Source organism: Pungitius pungitius, chromosome 2 (genome assembly GCF_949316345.1).
Source record: "Pungitius pungitius chromosome 2, fPunPun2.1, whole genome shotgun sequence".
Lineage (NCBI taxonomy): Eukaryota > Metazoa > Chordata > Actinopteri > Perciformes > Gasterosteidae > Pungitius > Pungitius pungitius.
In genome coordinates, this window is record NC_084901.1 from 32,639,869 (window position 1) to 32,658,875 (window position 19,007).

Here is a 19,007-nt window from a genome sequence, read left to right on the forward strand (position 1 = left end):
ACCTCTCTCTCCTTCTTCTCTCCTCCTTCCCCCCTCCTCCTCTCCTCCCCCACCTTCATCACCCCAGTTGTATTTATTGTGGGCTGCAAGGCCGCGGCGATGAGACGATCAATATTTCTGGGATGATGAGGGAGAACTCACGCAATCCCTCCCTGGCTCCCCCCCCCCCCCCCCCCTCTGTTCCTCCCTTGGCAGTGCTTCAGCAGGTAGAGAGATCAAAGCAGAGAGGACCTCTGAGATGCTGTTGGAGGAGAGACAGATGAAGTCCTCTGTGCTGTGTGTCCTCTAAACACGCGCACTTTATCACACTGTCCTACGTCCTTGCTGTGTCCCGATTAAAAAAGTTTGACCCGCCGTAGTTTATCTCCACAGATATTAGTGTTATTACACTAATTCTGCGGCTGTGTGTGCAGAGTTAAACACGAATGGCTTCGGTTCAAATCGAAATTGAAAATGGCGTGTCTATGCGGAATGATAATGTGCCTATCTCAGAAAAAAGAATACGTGAAGCTCTTGTAGGTAACAACTGTGATGTGAAGTTTGAAACAAGTAGAGTTTGCCCATGAGATATTGTTCCCATCCCCAGGTGGATGTAGTCCAGCCAAGAAAGTCATGTCAAATGAGAAGTATTTATATTGTTATTAAAGATCCATTTATTTATTTTATATTGAGAGAAAATTGTGATTCAAGGTCGGTCCTCTAAATTGGGCATTATGTATCGCTGCTATACTTACAATCACTAGTATTACTGCAAATTTGTTGTTTCTGAAAAACACTTCAATCAATTCAGTTCTGTCATTACTTATTGCAGTTTTTCTAACAAAAACAATAGTTCAAGAAATAGTCCATTTATAATAGTATAACAGTTTTACACTTTCTGACTTAAATGGGCTATTGTTGTATCCTGGATTATATAACTAGCCTACTCATGTGTGATGTAATGTCAAAGTTGGTTTCTTAGAAATCCTGTTTTGTCAGTAATTCTGACATTGACAGGTCAAAACGACACAATACCCTCGAGCCTTGACTGCGGTTGCCATGGAGAGGAGGCCAGTCTAGGGCAGCAAATTCAAAACACTTCTTTTAAATTCTTTTAAGTTTCAGATTGTATCCTCAGTTTTCTTAATCCAAAAATATTTCACTTTTACTGAAGTTCAAGCCTGATTTTTCTTGCCGCAGCGCTGAATCGAAGTCGTAGTAACTCGATGTTTTTCAACACAGCATTTCTATCAAAGAAGCCGATATTTTCTTAATCTCCTTTTAATTACAAAATCATTAAGTGGAAAATGTCATGCAGTCCATGAAAAAAAACAAGCTTCAGGTATTGCATTATACCGAAAGGTGATATTTAGGGAATATTTAGTCACTGAAATACAGAGAAGAGGTTATTGCTAGAAATGTATTGGAAGTAAACAGGTAGCTTGAAGATATGATGCTGTACGGTTCTTAACAACAGCTTACCAGTACTGTACAACCTTCATGTAGATGAGATTCAGTCCAGACTTAGGTGTTAAGCATAATTCATTATCTGGCAGCAGAGTGTGTTGAACCGTTTGCATTTTGCTGGTGGGGTTTTGTTGTGTTTTATGGGGGGGGTTTCTTAAATGGGTCCATCCAGGTTCAGGCTGTAAAATGCTGTTATATGTGGCACTGGTTGACGCTATCATAACCATATATATTTCTACTCTGATATAGTCTTTCGAGTGCGGACCTGTCTGCTAGGTGTTCCACTCCTGCTGCAAGAATCTTGGTGAGCACCGAAGAGTCAATGTGACTATTTTGCATTTCCGAGCCTTTGCCAGCCCCCAGCAATGCATGCCTTTTAGTCCCTGGATTGGATGTGGATGGCTTTTCGTCTATCATGACTTAGCGGGTGCTCGGTGTGCCGAGTCTCTTGAGGGATAGTCCACCGCACACATTTTATTTGCTTCCATGTACGACCTCCAACGTTAGGCTTCCTGTTGATCGAATGGGAAAGCTGCCCAGCGATAACAGCACCTCCAGGAATGTCGGGACTGCTTCCTATCAGTGGGCAGTGGTCCTCTATTGGCCACTGATACATTATAAATCATTTACGGTCATTTTGGAATGCAATATCCTCCTCTGAATGCTGGATTTTCTTCTGCCGTTGTTATTACAGCAAACACTGCAGTCGGCGCACAATGCTGAGGTGGACCCTAAGCCGCAGAAATTGAAAATTGATCAGGCGGTGGTGGAAGGTGTTGTCGCCGGCACCACAGGTCGCCCCTGGGACCGTTGATTAGCATTTACAACGGTGTGGCGGGAGCGGCTGTAGATGCTCGTGCTGCCTGTAGCTACAACTTTCCCTTTCCCCTTTTCATCCTAGAGATCTGTTGTAGGAGCAGAGAGGGAGACGCCATGTAAAGTCCACCTTGTTCATGTCTATTCCAAAGGGAAATGCAGCATGAAATTAAGCAGGCCATGCTTTTTATCATGTTATTATGTACTTGTGAATGACTCCTGCTTTCCCCCCTGTAGGAAGGATCCATTCCTCGCCATCTCTTTGGAAATAGATCGTAAAGTTTGTCTCGAGGTTATTTATGAGGCTTCAGCACACTTAGTTGAATCAAGTGGGTGTTCTTTTTTTCAAATGAAACCACATTTCTTTGTTACTATTTCCTCACTGCAGCTCTACAGAAAGAAACTATAACCACTTGACTTGAATCATCCAGACGGCCAAATTCTCACATTCGCTTCAGATAAACTTTGAGAAAATAAATTACTTTACTTTATGTCTTTGCTTTCCACCGTCAAATCCATAGTAAGCACGATGAGCTCACACCGATGTGTCAGCACCAGCCAGAGCAGATTTGGTTTTCATCTGTTCACCAGGAACTAAAAGAAAAGAAGAAAAAAAAAAAAAAGGCAACCATGCTCATTTTGGCACATAACGTTTGTTTTATGACAGATGAAAACATTGTTAAGCGATTCTTTAACTATCATCATAAACGTCGGCCTTCCAAAGGAGACAATGATTACCTACGGCCATTTGATGCCTTTCACATTTCACTCATCCCATTAGCATTATTAGAAACATCTTGACGATTTGCCCGGCAGTTAATTGCAAAAATACAAGACCAAGGCAGCTTCTTGATTAACAGGATTGATGATGAGAGCTCTTTCATGTGTATGTGAGCTGTTTTAATGTCCTAACAGAGAAAGACCCCCTCAATGAAAACGACAGTAGCTCCACACTGGTGGGCTGTCAGGGAAATGTCACTCATTCTCCTGTCCTCTTCTTCCTCTTCTCTACGCAGCACCGCACTGAAGATCTGACGGAGAGAAGGACCTGCACAACCGCGACTGCTTCTCCTGCTTCTCCTGCTTCTCCTGCTTCTCCTGCTTCTCCTGCTTCTCCTGCTTCTCCTGCTTCTCCTGCTTCTCCTCACCTGCAGGCCCCGGCAGGCTCCAGTATCCCAGCTGATGACTCTCTGCCAGGTGGCCGGACTGCAGGGCTGAGCGAGGAGGGGTGGGGGGGCGGGGGTGCGGTGGGGGGGGGGGGGGGGGGGGGTGATAGTGGGATCGGGTGGGGCGAGAGAGGGGGGTGTCGCCCCGGCTTGTATGGTTGCTCATTTACAGTCACACTCGCTCTCTCAAGGACCATGCGGTTCTCTCCAGGGAGGGGTCGTCTCCCCTCGCAGAACTGGCTCGGGTCCCACACCGGCCTCAGCGCCGGTCTCAGCGCCGGCCTCAGCGTGTCCCTGTGGCTGTTGAGCTTCGCCTGGTGCTTCCCGGCCGCCAGAGGCCAGAACTACAACCCAACTGTGAACACGCAGTATGGCAAACTCCGAGGGGTGAGGGTGCCCCTGCCCAGTGAGATCCTCGGGCCGGTGGACCAGTACCTGGGGGTCCCGTACGCCGCCTCGCCAGTGGGGGAAAAACGCTTCATGCCCCCGGAGCCTCCTTCCTCCTGGTCGGGGATCAAGAACGCCACCCACTTTGCCCCCGTCTGCCCCCAAAACATCCACAACGCCGTGCCAGAGATCATGATGCCGATATGGTTCACCTTCAACCTGGATATAGTCACTACGTACATACAGGATCAACACGAGGATTGTCTTTATCTAAACATCTACGTTCCGACTGAGGATGGTGAGTGCGTCGAGTAAACAGGACCAAACCCGAAACCTCGTCCCCTGCTATTTCTGCCTCTTGCCTCCTTCTCCCCTCTGTCGCTCCTCTGCAATTTTGCGTCACCTTGGTAGTTTTGCGCCGAGCATGACCTGTCGTCTGGCGCATGCCGTGTCTGTGTCCGTCATCTCTGCCACCCACCTTGACTTGATCCTTCATTTAGCCCTTTCATCAACTCTCCCTTCCCATGCCACTGTTAGAGGTTCCTCTTTTGATGACTAAATGACTTATTAATACGACCAAAGGAAGAAAAAAAAAAGAAATCTAATCATACAAAGAGCAGATTGGAAATACTCGGTGCACTTTCCTGCCCTCACTGTCTTGACTGTTCTGGGGAGATTAGCCATTAGCGATTAGTAGCTTGCCTCGTAAGGGAATGATCTCCTGCTGTAGGGTTGGTGAAATATTCTGTCTGGTACACGAGAGGCCCGTGGCATCAGCCTGACCTATGTAAGACCCTTTACTCTCCTGGCTTCGTCTGGTTTGTCCGTGCACAAAGCCGAGCAAGAGCAGGTTTTGTGCACAAGGCAAATAATAGATTCGATTCAGATGTATGACGTTGACTCTTTTAAATGGTTACACTACTATTTCACCTCTGAAGGAGGCCCACACAGGAAGAAAAAAAAAAAAGGCTCGAAATCGTAAGTGCTCTGATAATCAAATGGGCTATGTCAAATTACACTCACTTACTAGTCACAGTCAGATTACAATGTGGACCACAACACAGTGGAAGTGTAGCCTGTGCCTGCTGTGTGGCTGTAATGGGTCTTAAATAGAAGTGCATGTGAATATGGGCTTCCTGTGTCCCAGGATGCGGCAAATTCATTCCACCACTTTGGAATATTTCTGAAGCAACACCCCAGTTACTTTCTCAACAGGTCCTCTGTTGTCGTTCTCGTTGTTGATGATGACTGGGAGGGTGGAAGGAGGAGGGTAAAGAGGTGGTGGTGGTGGGGGGGGGGGGTTCTGACTCAGTCTGAGTTGTTGCATGTCTAATGCGATCTTTTCCAGAGCTCTCTGTTATTTTGTAGTTTTTCCATTCATTTTACAGTCAAAAGAATATCCAAGGAATGTGCCAGGAAACCCAACAAGAAAATGTGTAGAAAAGGAGGTATGTAAAAAAAAAAAAAAAAAAAAAAAAAGAGAAAGAGAAAGCCAACGCGGATCAAAAGAAAGGAATTGAAAGGGTGAAAGAACGGAAATGGAGGATGGGGGCATCCTTCCCCCCAAGCCGCCAATATCAACACCTGTCCACTCCCAGATCAAAGTGCTAATTGGGATGAACGTGGGCCTTCTGAGGCAGACCCACCGTGACACAGTGACGAGTGACGAGTGACGGGTTGCGTTGTGTCTGTGTGTGTGTGTGTCTGTGTGTGTGTGTGTGTGTGTGTGTGCTGGAGTGTGGTTTCGCTATGAACATGTGTCAAGGACGAAAATTGCGGGTCTCTAAGTAAATAATGACCCGTTGTCGAACAATGGATCATGATGTTTAATAATAACATCGATATTTATTCCTTTTTTGGGGGGGTTGTTTAGCTTGTTCATGTTTAAAATGTAATCCTCTTTCATTCAAACACAACTGTTGATTAAATCAGAGGCATGAGTGCTGCGTTGAAAATGTGACTTGGTGCACAAAGGACTTTAGTCACGTCTCAGACGGCTCTGACAGCACTTAAGACACCAGCTTATTGGAAGTATTTGTCAAAAATGACACCTGAAAGCGTCGGCGTCTCCGCCGCTGATTAAATTTACACCAAAAAGTGGAGGGTCACCCTTTCTCTTGAATTTATGATTCACACGTTTTTCAAACAGGGGCTGGTGGGGTAGTCTATTGCCATGACAGCGTTCATCCATCCACGTGGCACACGCTCGCAGCCCACGTCGAAAACAACGGTGCAATTTCATTAGCGCGCGGCTAAAATCGGATTGTTGGTGTAACCACGGAGGGACGATTCTCACTGCCTTCCCGGAGGCAAAAAGAGGGCCTTGCGAGTGTGGCCCGCGGACCAGGAGCACGTCTCGCGTCTCTGGCTGCGAGGCCTCTGCTTGTTGGTTTCCGTGGAGGCAGGAGGCAGCTTTTGGCCCCGATCGCACATTCTGTTTCGGTAAACCAGTTTTATGTTGGAGAAAGACTGGCCCTCCAGGCACATCTGCTTCCGAGTTAGTCCCAGTTGTGGAATACACACAGAAATATCTCTTCAATGCTCTCTGTCCACGTGGAATTTTTCAATTATCTCCCCTGTGTTTGGTGATGAGAAAATGGTTTATGATGAGTTTTCTATGTTGGTTTTGTCACACATTATTGTGCAGAAACATGATTGCTGCATGCTTCCTCTGTCGCTTAAAACCCAAAGGTTGCTGGAAAAACTCATTTTTTTAATTTCAATTACACCATTTTTCTAAAGTGCTTTGACTAATCTTGGCTTATGTTGTATTAGCCCTACGAATTAAGCATAAGTTAAAAGTTATCTTTCCAGGGCTTTTTGTAGTTAAATTCTTGTTTTTTAAATGTCACTCCGAATGGGTAACAGAATGAATAACTGTTAGCTTGTTAAACAATTTCATGTGTTTTCTATTCAATGCTTTCTACAGAGACTTAAGGCAGTAGAGTCATACATCCACTGTGCATGTCAAATACTGATAACACCTACACCACCAATTCTACAATCCACATATCAAACAACGGCTTCTCTTGGAGTTACAGCACAACGGTTGTGTTATTGTTGCCAGGCAACAGTATGCAGTTGTGACATGAGCGGAGTAAATGGCCCCTTACCGAGAGTGAAGCACCTTTGTTGCACTGTTGATGCTTATCAAGTGAGAAAGATAATGTACGTCACCACGGACCTCGTGAAATACATTACATGAGATTTCTCCGTTTCATGAGACAAGAAGCCAGTGTGCGATGGTTTGTGTAGAGCTTGTGTAAATCTGGAGTACTGGTAAGAACGTATATGTAGAATTTGGTTTTCAACTCACTCTGAGATTGAAAATGATTGTCAGAGTCCACCTTACAGTGCTATTACACCCTAATGGACATCGTGGAGCCACTTGTGCTGATATCAAAGATGTGGATCATTTCCCTCTATTAAAAAAAGGAGGAAAGCTCTTAAAGCTCAGAGTCCTGTCTTGACAAAAGATGAAAGACACACTCATTCACAAAATGATGGAAGGTTCAACAAAAAAGTGTAGTAGATGTATCTATTTTTAGTATCGTGAGTTGGTTTCACAGCAAGAGATTTTTTTTTCTGATAATTTTGCTTAAATCAAAAAAAAAAAAAATAGAAGTCAACGGAGCATTTCAGAAACAAATTATTGTTTGCACTGACTAAAATGCAATTTGGATAATGGCTGTCCCTTCTCCCTGCTAGAATAGTGCAGCACGGCGTGTCCAAGGCGCCCCCGTAGGTGGGCTCGTTTGCAGGATCAGCACCGCAGCAGCGCATGAGTTGACAGTGATTCATGTTGCTCTTACACTTAGGTTTGGTTTGGTTTTGTTCCAGCGATTCAGTCGTTACGGACCCCGTACAGCGACTTCAATGTCATCTACGCTCCTTTCCATTTCTGTGGCAATTTCTGCACCTGAAGTGGCCTCATAGTGCAGGCACAGAGCAGCCGATGTCGAAGCCTTGGCTTTTATCTCTCACTCATTCTCACCCTGAGTGAGAGAGCACGGTGGAGAGGAGGGGTAATGATGTGCAAGGTTACAGCTGAGCATTATTCAGCCTCGGAGTGCTGGGTTGTCAATTTTGTGACGATTCAACTTGATGAGGTCAATCGTTGTCTTTAAAAAAATAAGTTTGACATTGTCGAGCAGATCGACAGACTTTTTCAAAGAGAGCCGCCACGTTCCCGCCGCTTTTTCTGGAGAGCCTCGTTGACGTTTGGCTGATGCGGTGAACTGGGCTCGTGCAAATGCGAAGGAAAAAAAAAAAGATATGCACGAGCTTTTACAGCAGCCTCTTTCACCGTCCGTAGCGCTCTTGCAAAAAAATGTCCTGAGAGTCCTTCAACCCGGTCTCTCTAAATTGCACAGCCTCTGAGAGACCCTCCGAGATCACACTTCCTGACTCCTAAATTCATCCCATCGTGGGTCTATTTGAGATAAGTGCGACAGAAATCTGTTGTACATTTTGGCTTGATTTGGACCACTCAAACATCATTCTTATGCAGCCCTCACAGGCAGCCGTCTGCCATGTGTTACGGAGCCCGCTGCCAGCACTGAGCGGCGCCATCCGTTGCCAAACCTGTAGATTAAGCATCCCGGAGCACAAACACTGGACGTTTTTCCATCTTAACAGATGACCCCCAGATGCTACAGAGCGCTGCGAATGACAGGGCCCCAATCCTCCGGGCCACGCCAGTCGGTAACGCAAGCATGCTAATGCCCGGTGGTTGGCCCGACTCAAGCCCGCTGAGCGGCGGAGGGGGGGGGGGCTGCTCCCCCCGGGCGCCGCCGAGGAAATCTGTACGCCAAAAAAAAAACTTTCCAAGAAGGCGAGAACAAATATTGGCTCGTGGGATGTGAAAACAGAGCAGATGTCTGCTTTTGTTTGACGGGAAAATGACTTGCGTGAGCTCCTGTGATCATCTATCTGGGACATTTGGGTGACCGCAGCGAGCGAGCGGGGAGGGGGGGGGGGGGGATGGGGGCTGTGACCGGCCACTCTTAACTTGAGATGCAAGGCGCGACCCAAGCAGGAAGTCCCCATTCAGGAGCCTCACGCCGCTGTGCTGTCCAGCTTCCCCAGTCAATCCGAGGCTCAATATCTCTCTTGTTTATCCCCAGCTAAAAAGGAACAGAGGACACAGGCTGTGGGGTCTCAGAGCCTCGTTAAATTGAAAACACAATGTTAGCTCAGGTTCCTGATCCCCTTATTTCAACTTAACAAACATCTCATTTGAAGCCCCGCGACCTCAAGGTTCTGTACAAATCGTCATGTGATTCAGGCTAATGTATTTGGTGTGTCTGGGATTTGGCGTTGAGGTTTAGTGGTCCAACGGATTTGACTTAAACAAATAATAATAAAGAACATTAACTACACATTTAGTTTTTGAAGACAAAAAACAAACATTGTTGCATCCCTGAGACTCAACCCGTTGTCTGAGAACATTTGTGTACTGATTCCTTTTCATTATTTTAATTGTGCAGCATTGACGTCCGTGTTTGCTTTCTTTGAATATTCTCCTGTTTTGCTACTTTTTCCTTGTTGTTTTACCACCACCAACTGCGTTGAGGACTCCATACCTGCATTGTTCTGCTTGGGAAACCCGTAATGATCCGTTCAGTGTTCACTAACTGCTGTGGTGCAGCACATATTTAAATGACAGTTTTGTCTCACGGAAGATTAAGAGGCCCGAAAGCCCGGTGAGACTTTATTGTTTCTGTAAGATGTTTGTTCAGCACAGGCCCTTTTTTGTCACTATGGGGAATAAATGGTTCATTAAGGATGTAGAACAAAATAAGACGACCCAGTGAGTTCGGCTGCCACCCTCCTCGGTAACCTGTGGTCTCCGTTAAACACGGCTCTGTGTTGCCTTCTATTTCGTCCTCTTTTTTTTGTATTTTGGGGAACAGCTGAAGCACAGTGTGAGTTTTGGCTGTCCTTTACTGAAGGATTACAGCCTCCTTAACCTTTTAGCTGCATTCTCCATCATTCTCTCTTATGTGTCCCTCCCAAGCTGTTCCTTAACCTCTACACTGGGAGACGGATTGAGAGGGACGGAGACGGACACAGAGACAGAGACAGAGGGACACAGAGAGCAGAGAGAGAGAGAGAGAGAGGGAGACGGATCCCAAAGGTCTGAGAGAGAAAAATGGTCACCTGAGGATTAGAGACTGAATATAACTGCTCTAAATGTTCATGGCTGCAACATTTCACATTTCACTAAGTCCCTTTCCACATTCTGACCTTTCTGATATTTAACTCTGAGGCCCATCTATTGTCAGCGATCCTTTCTCCAGCAAAAGAAAGGCAGTTAACATTCAGCCTTTCCACGATGTATTGAGGGAATTTAGGATTCATTCAAAGAGTCTCTAGGGTCGCACAGCCCTTTGTGTGTGTGTGTGTGTGTGTGTGTGTGTGCTTGTATTTTTAATGTAGAACTCTACAGCCAAATACTTGCATAATTTGTTTGGATTTTGAACCTTTAAAAGCCTTTATGTAACAAGTAAACCCACCAAACGCAAGTCCATTGAACCTGATTTGATAGATGCAACAGGTTTCTGTTTTTCTTGTCGTGGAAGGTGAATAAAAGCCGCTATTCTAGATGCTGTCTGTTTTTAAGAGATGGATAATGTCAACTCCTTGGCAACACAACTTGTTGATGCATTGTAGTTCGATTCAGTCGAGGTCAAATGTGGGCATTTTTTTTTCCCGCTCCTACTCCTGGATCCGGCATTTGAAGATTGTCTGCAGGCTCGCAGACAGCAGAGTTCTAAGTGACAGAGCTGTGTGGGGCACTCGGTACCACCGCTGTTTGTCCATGTCAACAACACAGTGAGGCCAGAACACCCGCAACCACCAACATGCCATAAAGAAGCCTGTTTCAGCAGGTGAGGGGCGCCTTGGTTTGGGGGCTGGCTGTTATTCTGTTAAAACATTTCTGTAGGTTCCCTTGAAGCCCACCGGAGACATCTGGTAGCTTTTAGGCCAAACGATTAGGAAGTCGCCTGCAGCTGACCTTAGAGTTACTCTTTTGATTTTCTGGAACCAGCTTTTTTTTTGTTGACGACGTAAACACAGCCCAATAAGAAAGTAAAGGCAGAGGGGCGGGGTCCAGAAGTGATGAATGAGGGGGATATACTTTTTGTCTGTTCATAAGAAATTGGTTCAAGCTGGTTCTGCATTTAACAGCAGTCACTCACTCCCTACACGGGGGGGGGGGGGGGGGGGGGGGGGTGGTAAGACCTTGTCTGACCCTTTTGCTGCGATGAGATTTGTTCATCTTTAAAGCACTGTACCTGCCAAAATCTGACACAGAGGCCATTTTTAGACTGACAACAACACAGCCCCATTATTCAATTCAACGAGATCTCTTTGTCGGGAGGTGTGCCAAATGCCGAGGGGCCCCCGTAGTCGACACGGACTCCAGAAAAGTAGAAATTGGCCCTTTTGTTTTGGCTGCAACGTAATTCATCGCTGCGCCAATTAAATGCCCGCTTTTATATACGTACCTCGCGCGAAAGATGAAACATTCTAAAAGTTGTTAAAGTCCGCCACCAGAAACAGATGCAGAAAATTCTTGAATGTCGTACATTGTCACACCTTTTAAATACATTATCACACCTGGCAAGCAATTTACCTGCAACCCTCCGCAACGTCCTCCACAACGTGCTGTTGCAACATCGGTCTGAAAGGCTGCTTCTGTCGCAATAGTCGCTGTCATAGTAATATAATTATGTTTGCTTGTCTGAAGCTCATATTGCCTCCCATACAGACTGCATTATTCAACATGCCCATTCATTCGCCTGGACAAGGTCACCGCACAGACTGTAGAGTCAACAAATTCAGGCTCTCTCCAGTTAAGGAGCATGAATTTACTCAGTAAATGTCATGGGACCCCACCCCCCCCCCCCCCCCCTCCGCCTGTTACATAATACATAATAGATTCCATCTTTCAATTAACAATGGATGAGGTGGTCAAACAGAGAGGTGCAACTCATTAAAATATGAGTTGTTTAACGGGTGCCTGTGTCAAACAGGCTGGCTTGTCCATATGAAGGAAATATAAAGACTTTGTGACTTTTAAAGTATCAATATATTTAACAATTAAAGTTGTTGTAATTCAAAGTGCATCATGGGACCCGGGATGCAGATATTGGCCACTTGGCCTGAATAATCCCCCACACTGCCCTGTTTTTGCGTTATCTTCTATGGTCCTTAGTTACCCACAGCTTATTTAATTGTACTGTGCTATTAGCTGTCTTAAGGAACAGGGCAGTGTTCTACCCCAGGTAAATCTGTATCCCGATTAATCATGTCCCGTGATCAATATATTTTGGAGACGACGGCTTGATCAACAGCCACATGATGACGAGTTTATATTTGTTTCAACGCTTTGGAAAACTCTTGGCACCTCATGAAAATAATGAATGTCTCAGTAAATTCCAGTTAGTCAGCCCATTAGATTTAGATATTAATTTGTATTCATAGAGGCCTAATGACTGCACCACAGGAAAAGTCCAAGGTCACAAACATATTAGTATGTCTCATGTTAAGAATCGCTCAGGGGGGAAATGTGAACTGACAGGGGTGGTAGATGATGTCAGGGTTAGTCCAAAACTGAAAAATAACATCTTTAAATTGTCAGAAGATGATCAATTGTTGAATGCATAGACCGATGGCTTTAATCAACTAGACCAGACAGCATTTCAATCCTCGGGGATTGCTCTTTGTGGGCTTTACGTGTGATTATTTAGTGAGGATTTATGGATATGCAACTAACCAGTTTGGAATAGTGTGCTTAGTTGACTGTATTTGTGCACGGTTACATGCGCCCAAAGGGCTTCGTACTTTCTTACCAACATGTTGCGCGAGGACGGCGGCATTTTACCTACTGTTTAAGGCAACGAGACACGCTAAAGTGACTGCACACGTCACTAAGTATACATAATACACGCAGTCTTATGACTTATTCAAATCTCTACCTCCTCCAGGGAGGTTGCAGCACTTTGCGTTTTTTATCTCTTACTGCATTCAGATTTTTATACTCTTTAACTTGCCAGTCACCAGATTTTCATTGGTTGTTCCCAGACCTACGTTTAAGATTGGATTCAGCGCTTAGGCCTGATGTATCTAAAATGTAAACATGAAACTGCCAGTGGTGTATGACTCTTCTCCAAATATGCAATGGTATGTTTAAGTTACCTCATATGTTTTGATTTGTGTATTGTATATCGGTTTATAACTGAAATATGAATAGTATATTATTTTCCTCTATTTGTATGTGCTGAGAGTGTTAACGAGAAATGCCCTTGACATGTCAGCTGTCAAATTTTCAAATGGGAAATGTGTATTGGAATTAACGTTGTATATTGCTCCCATGTGGTCTCAATTACTGATTTTTTATGGATTTTGCCATCTGTGTGTTGTCAAACATGCTATTTTGAATTTCCCTGTGCCTCTCTATGTCTCTCCCTGCTTCAATAACAGGGGCCCATGCAAAAAAACAAAGCGAGGATTTATCGGATAACGACGGTGATGAAGATGAAGGTATTTTCCATGGTGAACAAAGATGGTGCATGACTCTTTTTTTTTCCCCCCCAAAAATGATGCTGTTTTCTGATCATTTATGGTTTTTGTTTCTTTTTGCATATTTCTTTCTTTATTCAGTTTCTAATTGCGAATGCAACCATCAAGCCCCCCCCCCCCCCCCCCCGTCACATTGTAATCTGTAAAACAATGTCGTCTTCGATCAAATGTTTCAACTGTGTGAGTGAATGTGAAGTCTCTTGTGCAGAAGCATCAAAATTCAATCAATAGGTTGGATGTTTGGCTTTCGGAGTCAGATGGGATTCGGTAGCTGTCAAGATAACCGAGCCCGGATTGACTCATTTCTCCCACGGTGTCTCCAGCAACTGTGACTCCGAGGGGCCGAGGCAGCGGGGAGAGTCCCTCCTCGACGCTTGGCCAGCGGCTGTCTGTGTGGTTGGAGCAGCACTATGAAGCGAAGGAGCCGTTTAATATCAGGAATGTTCACCGGGGTCCGCCAGCAGATTCAGACGAGGAGCGGCAGTGGAGGAGTGCTGCTGGAGAGGATTAGAGGCGAGAGGTGTTGAAAACGGGAAGTTGCTGCTCAGCAGTCGCATTGTTCGCTTTCCATATTTATCTTGGGATATTCCTGGCTCAGGGTGGATCTCGGGCCGAGATTAGAACCAGAGACAATTCTTGTGCTGCAACAGAAACGGCTTAAGTCCCTGAATCTAAATCAAACCCCTCGATAACGCCCTGCCCTTGTCTCCCTTTTCCACAGTAGGGCAGGTGATGCAAGCATGATGTTGGGTATCAAGATAAAGCCACTGATGCACAGTCTAGTTTTGTTATCGACGGATTGGCTTTTTTTGCAGAACGAGTGTGTATTTAGTGAGAAAGATTGTTGTGTCTGTAGCAAAGTTGGGCGTTGCATCGTGCGTTGAGGCCAAAACGGAGCATCTTCCGGGCATGAAAAAAACGGACACATTAGGTCCGTTTTGGATGTTGGCTTTCTTAAACCCGGCTTCGCTGCGGGTCCCGCGTCCGGTTGTAGAGCAGCTGTAGCCCGGCTGGCCACGCTCCTATCCAGATGTTTGAGGGTGCGAACCCGAAGCGCCTTCTCTTTGCCGGGTGGGCTCGATCACAGATCAGTAAGCGTTGCCATGGCGCCCCTTTGACACGCAGGTGTTCCTTCATCCAAGCCCACGTCGAGCTGTTGAAACCGATGCCAAATTGCCTTCAGTCCTCGTCTTGAATGCGCGTACGATTGCACACGCGTGTGTATGTGTGTCTTCCCCCAAGCAAGCCCACTGTACGTAGCCCTCGGTCCGTTCAAAATTGCTGACAAGTTCGGATCCCTTCGTCTGGCAAGTCTTCGCATGCGCTCACGCCGGCTTGGTCTCCAAGCTGTTGCGCAAGACTCGCCTCGCTGAAAATGTGACAAGTCTATTCTTTACTGAGCGCAACTAATGCTATTTACAGAGCATCACCACAGAGGCACAATACAGTCCCAGCAGAATCTCTGCCACAGTGCTGGAACTAATGCATGTGTGACAGAGTTGGCCATCAATCCCCAAACATGATACAGAAGATTTGCGGCATTCAGGGTTATGTGTCTGTTTTGATGTGACATGAAGTCAGTGTTCACTTACATCCTCCTTATTCCCCCCAAAGAGGCCTGTTACCTCTGTGGGGCTTCACAAAGTCCCTGTAAGCTGTCTGACACACCACCACACTCACTAGTGGTTGTGCTATCATGGCGGGTAATAGCCATCTCCGACAGTGAATGCACTGCACGCACCGCTAATAACATTTAAACATTTGTTTTCAAGTTTAAGGCCAAGTCGAATCAGAATACAAGCAGGGCCCCACCCCCCTCTCTCTCTCTCTCTCTCTCTCTCTCTCTATTTAGCTGATGCACATCGTATCCACATAGCAGAGAGCTGCTGTCTTGTCTTGTTTCTCTGTCGAACCCCCTCCATCTCTCAGTCTGTTCCTCCCAACATCAACATGCTGCCTCAGTTGGCAGTCTGTCCATCCTTGGCTCGTTTCCTCCCTACCTCCCTCCCTCCCTCAGTGCACCATATTTGAGCCGCCCTCCTGCCATGCTGTCTATCTCTTTCTTCTATTCCGCCCCTTTGTGTGTCTGATATTCCATCTAAGCAATAGTCAACCGCGACCCCGCGGCAACTCCAAAGTGCACAGAAAAACTCGCCCTCGGTAGCACAAACGCGTGGGCCGAGTTGCTGTGATTTACATCGGCCCAACAATCAGGACTCAATTTTACAGATGCAGTTATTGCCCAGTGAAAAAAAGGCTTTCAATCCCCCTACCTGCTGTTGTTAGATAAAGGTAGGAATGTAAATAGAGTGAGTCTCCCAGGTGGAACATGGCAGTGGCGCCGAGCTACTGTTGCCCAGTGTGAGGCAGAAAGAGCCAGCCGTCCCTACTCCACCTCTAGAGTGTCTCGCACCACTGCTGCCTCGGCCCTCTCCCACTGATGAAAAATAGATGTGTGTGTGTGTGTGTGTCTGTCTGTCGTTTGGCACTCTGAGACTGCAGCTCTAATCAGGAGGAATGCCTCCATCCCGGGGTGAGTGTGCACACACTCAGACATGTACACCCGCATCCTCTAAACCAGTGAGGCATGCGCGTACACACACACACGCGCGCACACTCGCACACACACAAACAATGCTATCGTCCAAGCTTCAGAAGCATGCACCGCATAGCCGACACGCATACATATACACGCACATTTACACACCCACCTCTCCGCCGCTGCTGTGCCAGGGAGCAGAGCTGAGCTCCACCTGCCTGGGAATTACCATTAATTCCATTGCACAGGCCTGACTGGATCCCAATCCAGCAAAGCCCTCAGCTCAGCTCAGGCAGGCTGGAGACTGGTGAATCGACAGTGGGGGGGGGGGCAACTCACACACCATTCACCCCGTTCTGCCACTAGCCTATTCTCTGTGATGTGGCATGAATGAGGAATCATGCCCCTTTGACGCCCATTTATGCAGAAATATTTGGAATTCTGCTGCTAAGCTCTGCCGCTAATGGCGGATCCACAAGGTTATAATTTGAGACATTTCAATTGATGGGGTGACCTCAGGCATTTTTTCTTCTTCTCACTTATCCGCCCCCCAAAAAAAAGTGGTTCTTTTGAAAAAATCAAGAGAACCGAACAAGTAAAGAGTTTTTGAATGAGTTCACTCCAAGTATAAGGACGGGTGTGCTGTCCTCAACCCTTTCTGTGGGTTTTCACGGTATAACGTCAGCTTTTGTGGCTCGCGATGGCAGGCTTCAATGAAAGACTAAAGGGTTAGATCTCGTTCACTCGAGGAGTAAACAGCTGTCTGTGAGTCTTAGAGATGACAGCACCTCTACAGCCTCCTCCTCTCATCTAGATCCTGGCCAGCTGTAGGGGGCTTTGGCTTTGTTTTACTCCGTGGTGTCTATCACCACCTCTCCCCTTGTCTCTGCGCTCAGACCTACTTTCAGAAACTATTGCCAACTTCACATTGGAAACCCAAACGCACCTGGTGAGGCAGCAGGAAGTCACCTTCGCACAAAGGTCATTCCTCCCATTACTTGTATTGTGGAGATGTAAAGATTCACAGCAGACATGCACACCTTTGCACTTGTCGCCTTCTCCCATAGCCAATGCCATGTTGATATTTTCTTTTTTTTTTACACGTGTCATACCTCAGTGGCTCTCAGTCTGACAAACTCTTAACTATAAAGCGCTCTTTTCTCGCCCATCCCATCACTTCTGAGAATATGCGGGCTCTGATGCAACAGCGTATTTCTTTCCCCCCCCCCTTGTGTCTTATTCCTCAATTTTCCGCTGGTCTAAGACAAGAAAATGTGTTCAGAGTTTTCCTTCCCTGCAGCCTCGGAGACCTGACCACACAGTGCTAACTCATTTGATTCAACCAAGGGAATATTAGGCAGACATTTGGTGATATTCAGAACACTGTCAGTGACTTAAAGTACAACAGCTCAAACTGCTGTAAAATGCGCTGTAATTACACCGGCTGTTTCGCAGGGGGCTCCCCAGCTGAACAACACACACACCGCTTCAAATGTGAACATGGCCAGTAATGGACTTGTCATGAGTGAAGCGTGAAGCATGGCCTGACAAGAGCACTACAGTAGGGTGCATGTCATGTCCTGCCACATCAGGACATTGTCACCAACCCCCCCCCAAACTCAGACCTCACTGATAGCTGCTGACAGCCACCATGTTTCACCAAGTGTTGACACAGTGAATGCCACCGACACTTGCCTTTGTCCTGTCCCCATCCGCAGTGTCAAGGCCGCTCCTGGGGGGCGCTTAATGTCAGATATACAGTATGACCAATTGGGTTTTTTTTTTGAACCGAGGGAGAGTCAAAGGACAAAAGGTGGAGGTAGAGTAGGGGATACAGCAGCATCACTTCCCTCCCACTGACACTCCAATCAGACCAGAGCCACTGGGATGCACCTATGAGAGGTTTTTCCTCCCAGGGCCTGTTCAAATTCTTATTCTTAGGCCAAGTGTTGCCAATGCAGTGATCCTTGGACTTCTTATTTATTTCTTCTGTGATACAATTATTTGCTGATTATTATGTGTGTGGAGTGTATGTCAATGTATGTTTTGTGATCCAATTGAGCAAAACATGTGAGAGAGAATGATGTGTTATCATGAAATATTTTTCATTGCACATCAGCTTTCACCCACATTTAAAGCAAACACCTTTTCGTTTTGTTTATTTGTCCTCTTTTGTTATTTTCTTCAATTTGTGCATGTGATTTTATTGCAAATATAGTTGTGTGTGATTAATAAACCTACTCCTGTTTCCTTCCTAACACAGAGCACTGTGCTACATTTAGATGCTGTTATTTTGGGATACTGTGTTGGTGTAGCGATGTGTTTTCCTCAGAGAAGTTAGTGAATGAGGATGCCGCTTTTTTCGAGGTAGTCACCTGTTACACCAGATTAGGCCATCCACCGATAAAGCTCTCATGTGATTGGTTGAAGAGAACTAATCCCCCCTGGTTGCATCCAATAATGCTTTGCTGCTACCCACATGTGAGTGTACCTAGACAATGTTGTTATTTCTCACTTCAAACCAAAGCCCAATTGGGATCCGTTGCTTGAATTTCTTTCCTCCGACAATAACAGAACTCCACATGACATCTGTGTGACTCTGCCCACATCAGATCAAGACAATATCTAGATTAGACCAAGTGGAGCTTCAATGTTTTGTGTCGCTCTCTCAAAGGGATTTAACTGTTGTCATGGAGACCTGATGTGAATCAACAAAAGAGGTGACTGATAACATTGACATGACTAATCTCTTTTTCTTATTTCTGCCCTCTGCTCCGTCTTCCTCTATGTCAATCCCCTTGTATCTGTGGTCCATTTGTTTGAGTAGCTTGAAAAGGATATACTGTTTCTTTCCCTTTTTCTCCCCCTTTCCCCCCCCTGTTTGACTGAACCTTTCATGCTTTCTCACCCCATGCATCCCTCCCCTCCTCTTGTAGAAGATAAGTGTGTGCATAGAGAAGTGTCAGCCGTAAATTGCATTTCACTGTGTAGCTCTCTCAGATACCAGCAAGATAAAGAAAGACATAAATAAGGCCATATCGTATACAAAGTTATGGCTTTTA

At 46.0% G+C, this 19,007-nt stretch overlaps 1 protein-coding gene across 4 annotated transcripts in view; it reads left to right on the top strand.

Annotated features, from left to right (window-relative positions):
* Nucleotides 1-3,533: 3,533 nt before the first annotated feature.
* Nucleotides 3,534-19,007, top strand: part of LOC119211439 (neuroligin-3) — a 99,541-nt gene continuing 84,067 nt past the window's right edge. The window contains exons 1-3 of one of the 4 annotated variants that reach the window (XM_037462342.2): nucleotides 3,534-4,113; nucleotides 5,204-5,263; nucleotides 13,308-13,367. In XM_037462342.2, the coding sequence (XP_037318239.2) occupies nucleotides 3,624-4,113; nucleotides 5,204-5,263; nucleotides 13,308-13,367 (610 nt within the window). In that variant the 5' untranslated portion in view covers nucleotides 3,534-3,623. Of the gene's footprint in view, nucleotides 4,114-5,203; nucleotides 5,264-13,307; nucleotides 13,368-13,541; nucleotides 18,666-19,007 lie in introns of those variants that run through there. The other 3 variants (XM_037462343.2, XM_037462344.2, XM_062560797.1) reach the window with 3 other exon arrangements.